This window comes from Trematomus bernacchii, unplaced genomic scaffold, assembly GCF_902827165.1.
Source record: "Trematomus bernacchii unplaced genomic scaffold, fTreBer1.1, whole genome shotgun sequence".
Taxonomy (NCBI): domain Eukaryota; kingdom Metazoa; phylum Chordata; class Actinopteri; order Perciformes; family Nototheniidae; genus Trematomus; species Trematomus bernacchii.
The window spans coordinates 6,735,956-6,747,776 of record NW_022987588.1 but is presented as its reverse complement, the minus strand read 5'-3'; the positions used below and the strand labels follow the sequence as shown (position 1 = coordinate 6,747,776).

At 39.1% G+C, this 11,821-nt stretch overlaps 1 protein-coding gene across 1 annotated transcript; it reads right to left on the bottom strand.

Annotated features, from left to right (window-relative positions):
• Positions 1–616: 616 nt before the first annotated feature.
• ildr1b (immunoglobulin-like domain containing receptor 1b) lies at positions 617–9,135 on the bottom strand. Its single transcript, XM_034128873.1, has 8 exons — positions 8,850–9,135; positions 6,896–7,066; positions 6,222–6,371; positions 5,623–5,742; positions 5,365–5,511; positions 3,757–3,882; positions 1,852–2,822; positions 617–1,280 (listed from the first exon to the last, which is right to left on the bottom strand). Exons 1-8 carry the CDS (start codon positions 8,896–8,898, stop codon positions 1,242–1,244), a joined length of 1,773 nt encoding a protein of 590 aa, XP_033984764.1. The 5' UTR covers positions 8,899–9,135; the 3' UTR covers positions 617–1,241.
• Positions 9,136–11,821: the final 2,686 nt, after the last annotated feature.

Sequence of the window (11,821 nt, the reverse complement as noted above, 5' to 3'; positions counted from 1 at the left end):
AAAGCTTCTCTACAGTCTTTTCCCATAGTTTAAACACATTTTCCTGAAACCAAACAAAATCTCAAAACTCTCAACACACACTTCCCCTGTTAAAACTCGACACATCTCTTGCAAAATTAACACTGTACTCAAAATCATGTTATCTATTCTCAAAACTGATTATTTACACCAAAATGAGACACTACTATCATAGATAGAAGACCACGAAACACTACCATCAAAATACAATTTATAAATGTTGTGGCTTAATGAGCTCATATTAAACATTTTTAAATAGGGCAGAATTGATCCCCTACTTTCCATTTTTTTCAGGCGTTTTTGGCCCGAAATAGATAGCAATTTTCCGTTTTGTGATACAACACCGGGGAATATATTGTGCAAAAAATTGCAATCAGAAAAACATTGTATCAGCATATGATACAATGATTTAATCACAACCCAGATTTCCAGAGTTATACTCTAAACTTAAAATCAATACTGTGAAATTGTTACTTCAAATAACACACAAATGGTACTTATTTTGTCAAAACTAAATAGAAATGTCACTTTTAAGTAAAATGAGAAACAACAAATGAATTATTAATTGAAGTAGAAAACTGACAAACTTCACACAGGCTGAATATAAAAAGATTTATTTAAAAACAAACACATTTAATCACATGCATCTCTATTCATGTTTGTAACCAAACATTATTGAAAATCACAATTATCTGTTGGTGTTCATGCAAAAACTTCATTACCTGAGTCTGTCTTTCTACAGATGTATAAAGATTGTATTGCTTATGTTATTATGGATTGAAGGTAAAAAGACACTTTAAAATGGTACAAGAAATTATTCAAAAATGAGAAATTATTAAAAAAACAATCACACAGAGCATGTTCACAATAATGGACCTATTACTAAACAGTATACAACAATCTGATTGTTGAAACACAATCCTTTACTTCAAACACCAGAAAGCAGGATACCTTTATCCATCACCAGAAGGAACACATTTACAGCTTGAATAAGAGTGTCACAGACGCTTAATATAACTTCATATTATTTGCAATTACATACAGTGCATACAGAACAAAAGTCTATTCGAACAAAATATTTGTAGGATCACATTTTACATCATCAAAGATATACTTGCACGCTGATGAACAGATGAAAGTACCTACTGTTTGTCTTCATTTTCACCGTTCTGGAAACATTCAGGAAAAAGTATTTATTTAAAAAAGAAGAAGATAGAAATGCTTCAGATGACTACGCTGGTGCCGCTACGGGAACTTCTATCCTAAGAGAGAAAAGTGAAAGAGCAGGAATTAGGTTAAAAGGTGGAGATAATAGAATAAAAAAAATTGGATATACATGATTTCTGGTCTATGTGAAATATCAAAAGGCTTTTTTGTATACTGTTATTTGAATAAAATACATTCAAATTGAAAGTACTGAGTATTCTCTAATTTCATTAGAATTTTAAGTAACATTTTTGAGAAAAAACATAAATATGTACATAAATACAGTGTGTTTACATGCATGCACACAAACACAGAATAAACAGATGACAATAGTTTGATTTAAAGGGACCCTATTATGCTTCTTTGGGGTTTTCCCTTTCATATAGTGTTTTATATAGGTTTATGTTCATGTAAATGGTTTGCAAATGCTAAAATCCCAAATCCCTTCGAGAAGGACATTATTATAATGAAATTGCAATTTGAGTGGTTGACTGCATCGCTAGCATGGCTAAAAGCAATACAAGAAAGCCTAAAAAGAAAAAAAGGAAAGCACCAGGATTCAGAAAGCAGTGAAATGAAAAACCTAACTCATCAGAACATTGTTTTAGATCAGTATTTGTATCTTACAGAAAGGCGGTTGTTGTTCCTCCGGCCGTTGATGCGCTCCGCCTGGTTCTCGATAGAGAAGTAGCTCGGGGGTTTCTCCGGCCAGTCCTTCCCGTTCCCTGCTCTCCTTCTGCCGCTGCTGTCCTCGTCGTCTGAGCTCAAGGAGGCTTTGCGTCGCGGGGGGGGCGAGTAGCTCCTCTCCCTGCGGACCCCTCTGCTGTGCAGCTCCTCCATCAGGTCGTCTCGACTGCGAGCTCGAGGTCTGGATCCCCCTCCTCTCCTCCCGGCCGAACCCCCTCTCTCGTTCCTCGAAGCCCTGTGTGGCGCTCTCGCTTGCCTGTTCTCCCATTCAGAGTCGTCGCTGTTCTCACGCAGGATCCCCCGCCTGGGAGGGGAGGCGTCTCTGTACCCGCGGGGGGGGAGGAAGTCCCCTACCGAGCGGTTGGTGCTCCCGCTCGACTGGCTGGATATCCTGGGACCTCCTCGGGCTCTGTCGCCACTTCCAGGTGTTCTGTGTAAGGAGAAGCTGGGAACACGCTGGATTATGGGAGGCAGGGTGATCACTCTTCTCTCCACCCCTCGCACCCCCATCTCATCCAGGGCTGACAGCATACTAGGGGGTCCCGGGGTGTAGGGAACTGAAGGAGGAGGGGGGGGCTGAGGCTGGTACTGAGGCTGGTGCTGAGGCTGGTGATGAGGCTGGTGATGAGGCTGGTGCTGGTACTGAGGCTGGTGCTGAGGCTGGTGCTGAGGCTGTAACGGCAGCATGTGTTGCTGAGAGTATTGAGCCATCGGAGGGACTCTCACATCCAGACCCCTCACCTGGTTCTCCAGGTAGTCCAACACCTGTCCGGAGCCTCGATTGCTGCTACGCATGCTGCTGTTCACGTGGTGTGGAGGAGGGGGAGGTGGCTGGTGCTGGAGGTCCATGGGGGACATCTGCATGGGAGCCATGGCAAAGTTTTGTTTGGTGGGGTAGTCCGAGTACGAGCCTGAAAAAAAGACAGCAAGAGAAAGACATTAATTATCTTACAGCTTACTATTATTTTCAGCCACATGGCGGAAGCAGAAACAAACATTAAACGCAACAGTGTCAAATGTTCATATTTAGGATGTATGATGTTAGCAAATACAGTAATCAACCACTTATATTGTTCATAAAGCTTTGGACAGACTTTTTCCTCCACAAATGCATTTTAAATAGTTTCCTTATAGTAATTAAGTAGTGTGTTTACAGTGTTCATTTTGGGTCTTTTCATATACTGTATAACAGCATATGTTAAAATGTTTTATGTATTATTTTTATTTGTATTCATTGACAGGCAACAGTTCATTTTTAAAATGTAGAAATGCAATGAAAGCATAGCCAAACTTTGGCTTAGTAGCCTATTAGCACCACTGATGTTACTGTATTTGTAAACGGCAAAATAATGTTAAAAACGGTTCAGTTTTGGGCTTGATAAGTAAAGAGCTGAAAGACAAGAAAACCAATGAATGTGTAAACCATCAACATGTTTAAGGTTAATAAAAAGGTTCCTATCTCTAAAAAGGCAGGACAAAATCTAGTTGAGTTAAAGAACGACTTGTGGTTTTTAGTTTAGCTTGAAATACAATAGTTAATTTACCTTTTAAAATAAACGTGATTTAGTATATGGTCTTAGCTCAAACAGCTTTATCCAGCAATTTCACATACTTTCGATTTTTACATAATTAAAAGGACAACTGTTTAACCCGTATGTGTTGTTTGCTTGAAAATGTCAAATGGATTTTATATTTAAAATCAAGACATACAAGTAGTGTTTACACAGTGAGGACATTTTGCTCTCCCACTTCTGTAACCAAGTCAAACACACGCCCTTCAGTGTGGAAGAAAATGATTTAACAAAACATTAAAGGAAGTCTTTTGTGTAACTTTGTGTCACTCACCTGAGTAAAGTATGGGAACGCCCTGAGAGGAGCCGTTGGAGCCGATGGGAGCATACATGGGTTGACCGTTCATCCAGGGGCCCATCGCCTTCTGAGCGTCTTTTATCATCCTGTGCTGCATCACGGCTGCAAACAGAGCGGAGAGGAGAGGGGTCAAAGGTCAGAGAGACCCGCTGTTGACTGAGCTAATAGACCTGAACAAAAACAGAAACTGCAAAAGGCTTCGATTGCTGCTAAGTTAGTGAGTGAGTGAGGAAGTGGGTAGGTCGGTCGGTCGGTAAATTAGTAAATGACAGAACAGTAATACAAGAAATGTAAGGAAACGGTCCCTTTAAATAAAAGGAAATCAACTAAGTAGGAAACTAAGTAATAAACAAACTAAGATTAGGTAACAAACGAAATAAGTAAATAAGTAGTTATTTAGGTAAGTAAGTATCCTCAATTTATACAGCACTTTAAAAAAAGTGCTGACTGTAAATCAAACAAGCATTATAGTACAAATAATTAACTCATATACAACTTTTTAAACATACACATACTTAACCATAAGAGTAATAATACAATCAAAACATAGTTAAAAGACGAATACAAACAAAATACATTTCCAGAAACAGAAAGTATGTTTTTAAAAGTTTTGCTCAATCAGTTTTGTGTAAAGTACTGTCCTCTAAGGGTAAAACAGACAAAAGGCCTCTCTTGCGGCTTTCACACCAGCGCTTTTCCCTTTCTAGCTCCTAGCGAGAGCTTTTCTGGTTCAGCTCCGGTTTCCCTTTTCAGCTTCCGCTCTGTTCACACTGCCCAGAGCTGCCGCTGCTGCGTCATGACGTCACAGTTTACGTCGCTGATTTTCTCCCACAACAACAACGGGCCGGGGACTGCGTCGGGTCGATGATCGCGTTGCTTTTAATCATACGAAGCCAGATTAAATTAAATAACGACTTCTCCAATCTTATACTTTTCTCCAGAGTGCCGTGGTTCATTGTTTATTAATGTGTTTCAGCGGCATTTACCGACCGCTGCAGTGCTGGCTGCTCTTCCACGGGAGTTTATTGTCCCGTTAGCTCCGGGTTAGCTCACACGGCTCTAAAGTATTCACTGTCTGACTGTCACACAAGCACCTGATACATATCCCCAGTTCCCCTTAAGTGAATGTGTGTCAGTCTGAATTGACGCTGTTTGGCATCACAACGCTGTTATGAAAGTTTCTCTGGTATAACATGGGTGATGTTAGCATAGCAACCGAAGCTAAACTGACTACTTGCTAAGCCGTTTTCTACAGGCACATTTTACCGGCGTATTTTTCATTATGATTCTACTTGTGATAGTCGGATATGACAACCTGTACAGCCCATGTATCTCCACAATGATCAATAACAGCGAACGGATGGGCAAAGTAAGGTTTCCTGCACGCCTCGATGTAAGCGACGCCGCGTCATAGCTCCGAAGCTCTTGCCTCTGGACCGACAATTTTTTGGAGCTGGAAGTGAACCGCATTCCGGAGCTATGACGCGCCGCCGCTGCGGTGTGAACAGGAAAAACCGGCGCTTTTCCAGCTCCAGCTCCGAGCAGGAGCTGGAAAAGCGCCGGTGTGAAAGGGGCATGAGGTACCTTTCTCGGGGCAGCAGCAGGTCTGAGGACAGCAGGGGCAGCGGACGTAGCAGCAGCACTTCTGAGGGCAGCACTGACAGCAGCAGATGCAGAGCAGCATGAGGAGCAGCAGAGCCCCGAGGATGATCAGCAGCACCGTCAGCCAGTCTGCAGAATACACAAATATGAAGGACAGTCACTTGCAGTTATGCTGATTCCAATACTTTTTTTGATGAAAACAAAAAAGGTATCTATGCGATCTTAACGGAGGAAACTCACGGTACACGATGAGTTTGACTTCTCGATCCGAGTCCCCTGAAGTGTCACCGGCAGCGTCGATGGAGCAGAAGTAAACGCCGTTATCCCACCACATCACCTCAGTGATGACCAGGTCCGCCTCTGTTGACAGAAAACATACCATTACCTCCAATAAGAAGAATATACTTAACACAAGTATAACTGGATGACTCTGACAAAAAGATATTTGAATATTATCTTTCTTTTTGTTGTTCAGTTTACTCAACACTTAGGCAAAGTCAGACACTGATTGGCTAATAGTTATTTTTCTAACATACACTATGTTAACAAACTACACTATCTTACATACATGTACTGTAATTATATAGTACATCATTTTTTATACGAATATATGCTGACCGTGCTGTGTCTTAAAATGTATTTATATATGATTGTATTGACACTACACACAGGCTAACAACCACTCTAGTAACAATAAAGTGATGGAAAAGTCAAAAAAGAAAAAAAACTAGTCGTCATTTCTGGAAAGAATGATATACGGCAATAAGATGACCAATAACTTGATCAAATTACAGCTTTTAAAACATCAGTTTTGAACATTATGATGGGATGAGACTCACTGTTCTGAATGGTGATTCTGCGCTCTCTGTAGTCGGCTCCCAGCATGGGCTCACTGATGCCTCTCTTCTGGATCACCGTGCGCACCGTGCGCTGGCGGTCCGGGCAGTCGTTGGCCGGGTCCTGACCCAGCTGCAGAGACGCCTGATAAGCTTCAGGAACAGAAGGAAATACAATTCAATATTTTTCAATTTATCCAATTGTATGGGGTTACACTAAACACTATATTTTAACTGTGTGCTTCAACCCAACCGTGAAAGAGTATGAATTATGTTGCAACAAGCCAAATTGTATTGCAAGTGCAGATATTATAAGAAAAACTAATGAAACTAGAAGGGCACTTGCCTCCGACCATTTAACCATTTAAAAATAATTAGTGTATCCACTCCATGACTCTGATCAGCTCAATAACTGCCCATATAAAAGGTATGAAATATCATGCTAAAATTCAAGATTCAAAGGTAATGTCATACGCACATAAGCTACAGTGTATAAATGGCAATGAAAATCGTATGACCCGAGCTCCTCCAACAATGCAACATATATAATAAAATACTAAAATACAAATAAGAAAAGTGTTCCAAAGAATGAAAACTACTATTAAAAGTTAATATGCCATGCCACTTGCAAAACACCAATATGTATTAGTGGTTTGGTTGAGCTACATAAGCCTCACCTGTGGAATAGTAATCGAGCACGGGGTCTTTGCAGAAGGACTTGAACCTCCAGGTGACCAGGACGTCCTGAGGGTTCGCTGAGGTGGAATAATCGCAGAGGATGATTATGGAGGCAAACAGAGTCGTACTTCTCTCCGTCTCCGGAACAATCACCTGGACGGCCAGCAGCTCTGGTAAAAATAAAAACAAATGTAAATGCACATGTCACGCAATCTTTAAATCAGTGTGTGTGTGTGTGTGTGTGTGTGTGTGTGTGTGTGTGTGTGTGTGTGTGTGTGTGTGTGTGTGTGTGTGTGTGTGTGTGTGTGTTTTGCAGCTTTACTCCAGAATGCTTGATTGAAAAAAATCTGGCCAGACTGGTTATGAGTTTACTACAGAAGTCTTTAAGCGTGAACATATTGTAGAAGTCATAACAGCTGCCAATCACGATGAGCAAGAGAAAACAACACGATGACAGCGACCTCTGCTTATTGAGAAAAGTATCAGTTAAGGTTTAAGGTCAACACTGAAACACTTTCTCTCCAAACAAGGCGTCTAAAACTCTAATGGAGAAGTATGTTTGTCAGAGTCAGTGTTGGTCTCAGTTGTCTAATGTCAAAATAGGCATAAAAGACGCACATGAAAACGTTTTAAATGAATGTCGAGGGTACAACAAAAAAATTGAAAGAAACACTGAGAACGAATTTTAGAAATCATCCAACAGTTATTTAAAAGAGAATTATATACAAATAGGAACTGCAGCTGTCTGAGGTTTATAGAAATGTGCAAAAATATCTACATACATTGCAAAATCTCCAAGATGTGATCCGTATCCGGACTTTGTTGTGATGTTGAATTTAGAGCAAGACGTATAAGTTTGATAGAAAAATCTAAAGTTTTACTAATAAATTACTCAATAAAAATGTCCTAGTTTTCCTCTCAAATGTAAAAGCTTTTATTTATCTTATTTGACAGTTCTTTTATTATTTCTGTTAGAGGTGTAATTTCGAAGACATTTTGAACATGTGATGAAGTCTTTGACTGTATGGACCAAACAACAAATTGATTAATCAACAAAGGATTGAGAAGAGTTACGGCTACCACTATTCGATCAATCAATTATTGTTGTATATTATTTTCAAATAAATCATTTAATGTCCTCTCAATAAAAAAGTGATCAAAGAAAAACTCTTCAATGTTTATTTAGATTATTGCTAGTTCTGCCAAAAGTCATGTACAGTATAAGTATCTGTAACTAACTATCTTAATTATCCATTAATAGTTAAAATCAAACGGGAGAATTTGCTGCTGGTATTTTCCTTGCTAATACACTGAATATCTAAACATTGATTTATTTCAGTCTGGGTTCATGGGAATTATGATAGATCTTTTTTAATGATTTCTGATGGTTTTCCACAATTAATGGAAGAATCCAGAAAATAATCTGCAGATTAACTGATAATGAAATAAACTGTATTTCAATACCTTTTTATATAGAGCAGGAAAAAAAGCGAGAGGCTATAGGAGATAATTATTGAAATGTATGCTTGATTAACGACCTTTAAAGTTGATCCATGTATACAAAATGTGTCACTAACCCCTAATTATTTCAGCTCAACAGCAAATTAAGTTATCATTATTTGAATCTTTATTTGTGTAATAACGTTTTATTAGATGTTATATCAATCTGAGAGGCTGATTCCTTTGTGTGAACCGTTTAAGTTAAAAAAAACGTTTGGACAACATGTTGAAAAAAAACTATTAGTGGTGTGCAGTCACGTGACAGCCGTCGGCCTTGTCCTGTGTACACCTGCCGATAAATAATTAACTTGAACACATCACTGCTAGTTTCGATTGTTTGCTTAGGTGGCTTCCCTCTTAAATAGCTATACACTGGAAGAAAAACAGAGACGTCTTGATGAAGTATAATTGTAAGGCTTTACTGTGTTTACTGAAACGCCTTTAAAGCCTCACCTGTCGGCAGGTGAGCCAGCAGAAGCGCCATCAGTATCATGTTTCCCATCTCGTTCCTGTGTATCCCTCCGCCGAGGCTTCACTCTCTACCCTGTTGTTGGAGACTCAAAATCCGCCAGAAATCATGAGTATTTGGAAGAAAACGTTGTATATCCGCTTCTGTACATAGTCCCTCTTCTTTATCCGGAAGACGCCATGTTGGAGAGGCAGGTTTTGTTTATTCTTTGAGGTAAAAAAAAACAAGTGTTTACAGCCGCCCTGAGGAACAACTTTCCCGCAGAGAGAGAAAGAGAGGCGGATCACCCCCTCCCCCTCCAGGTGACATCATGACCCCGCCCTCTGTGACAGGTGCATCAGGGAGGACATACAGAGGAGCAGGAAGAGCAAACAAAGGTGATGTTTCCCACAACTATCACTTCATGCTTTAACTGTGTTTTGTTGCCACTTTTCTCAATGTATGACCAGGGCCGTCCCTGGCCAACTTGGGGCCCCAAGCGACATTGTGAGATGAGGCCCCCCCCCCCCCCCCCAACTGACAGGAGTGAAAACATTTTTTTTGGAAACGAAGTACTTTGAAAATATAATTCCTGTTTATTATTATTATCAACACAGTTACTTTTTTATACAGTGAGGTAAATGGTAAATGTGCATGAATGTCGTTCAGTATGCGCTTACAGGTGAATACGTCTGCATTTCCTGCCAAATACTAGCCTCAAAAAGATTCAAATATAATTAATGCAAATAAACTAATAATAATAATGATAATCAATTCAATAATATAAATACTATATTATTTTATTATGATATAGTTGTAATATAGTCAAGACAAAACATGCTTATTACATGCTCAAAAACTGAGCCGAGCTCATAAGCCGAGGCCCCTTGCGCGAGGCCCCCTGCGCAATGTGAGGCCCCATGCAGCCTGCATGATTGGCCTGTAGGGAGGGACGGCCCTGTGTATGACTATACATTACATTTAGTTGACATTTTTATCCAAATGGTGCAATCAACCATGAAGATACAAATTCCAAACTGCAAGAATCCTGCATGCACATTAGCTTTCAATAAGCCAAACATTTTCAAGTGCTAAATTCAGAAATAAGAAGGGGTTTGTTTTTCGTGTTTTCATTTTATTTTACAGGCCCAAGTGCAGTCTCAGTACTGAACAGTAAACTAGACCTAGTTCTTAATGATTGTGCCCTTCTTTTTTTGTACATTGACATTCTTTTACCTTCTCCTCCGTGCTGTTGAAGAAAGAGATATGTCATATTTTCTAATCCTTCCAATAAAATATTATTGACACATTTTTAATAACACTGAAAAAACTAAGGGATGGTTTAGTTTGAAGTGTTTTTTTGCGGTATTTGTCCATTATACTTGTATAATCTACGGTAGTTGGCAGTAAGCATGCTCAAAGTTTGTAAAAACAGATTACAAATGAGACATTTTAGGCCGCATTTTATATTTTTCTCCTCATCAAACAATCGTTTTCTATTAGTCAGTCTATTCTTTCATAGATTTTTAAGTATGGCAAAGATAAAGAAAGGTAACAATGAAGAAACAGAAGGCCTGATTAGTTCTCTGCTGGGTTTACTGCCCCTGATAAGTGTATTTGAAAGCATTTCACATGGTAGATGAATGGAGTCTTTATTTAAATGTTAACATCAGACCATCATCTTAAACCTTCTCCCCTTATTGGTGTGAAAAAACAACTCTAGTTGAATTAATTTTAGTTAAACCTGCATGATCTGAATATTCTGAATGAAACAAGCTCTTATTAGTTTGTAGAAACATCCCGAGTGTAGAGTCCACTCTCGGGATGAGTGTTGTGAGTTCTTTGTGTGTAGATGTTTACGTCTCTTATCCAGGAAGTAGACCCCAGCGAGCGTTAGTGTTGACACAAAACAACTCCGCCTGAGCTGAACTCAAGAGCTCTCAGCTTACTGGAGTGTGTTGGTAATCCTGAGAAAAATGCTGTGTGGATGAAAAGCTTTGCCCTCTCATCAGCGTCTGGCTCCGCTCTGAACTATACAGACATGCCAGGTTTAAATTCCTTCCTTTTTAGTATCTGGGGAGGACGTCCAGTTCCCTTCATCTTCTGCTTCTTTGTCTTCAGGGGACAAAACATTTAGGCTGTGATCTGCCGGCAGTGTTTTAAAGGTTATAAAGTGTTCTTCTGTTTTGTTTGACTGCTAATATTTCTAACTGGATATTCAAACAAAGGATATTAAATACACACAAAACGGCTACAAAAGGTCACAAAACTCCTAAATATATTCAAAATGACTACACAAAGATGCAAAATGACTACAAATAGAACCAAAACAACTGTAATACAAATTACCACAAAGAGACGCACAATTACTAGTGATTGATTAAAAATTACGAACGAAGACGAAAAGATCAAATATATATGCTAAACGACCACAAATAAGAACCAAATAAATACAAATAGACAGAAAACTTCTAACAAGAGTCAAAAAGATCAGTCACAAACGACCATGAAGAGTCACAAAACTACCACAGAGAACTACAAAACAGTAACAAAGAGTTTCAATAAGACCCTAAAGATTCTTAAAATGATCATACAGACACAAAACGAAAGAATTTAGCATAAGAAAAGTCACAAAACTATCAAAACGACGACCAATAGACCTTACGGATAGAATCAATTACCACAAAGAGACAAAATGCTGAAACATATCAAATTAATACTTTATACAAACACATTAAAGCTGCACGCATGCTCTACACACGATAAGGTGTGCAGATTGTGTGTAGTTCTGTATTTGGATGTTGTCAGTAAATCTATAGTGTTTATTTAGTTGTGGATATTTGATAAGCTGCGATAAAAAAGGGCTTTATCCAAGATACTGTACACACACTTTATCACACACATGGACAAACATAATAAGCACACACTCAGATTCAGACACCGAGGATATATATTTCATATTTCTATATAAATATAA

Bases quoted from the DNA above. Each gene is read 5' to 3' on its own strand.
- ildr1b (XM_034128873.1), bottom strand. From the start codon at position 8,898: ATGGGAAACATGATACTGATGGCGCTTCTGCTGGCTCACCTGCCGACA. The intron at 5,743-6,221 runs GTGAGTCTCATC...TTCTGTCAACAG, and splicing joins CAGAATCACCATTCAGAACA to AGGCGGACCTGGTCATCACT. The intron at 2,823-3,756 runs GTGAGTGACACA...TCTTTTTTTCAG, and splicing joins CGTTCCCATACTTTACTCAG to GCTCGTACTCGGACTACCCC.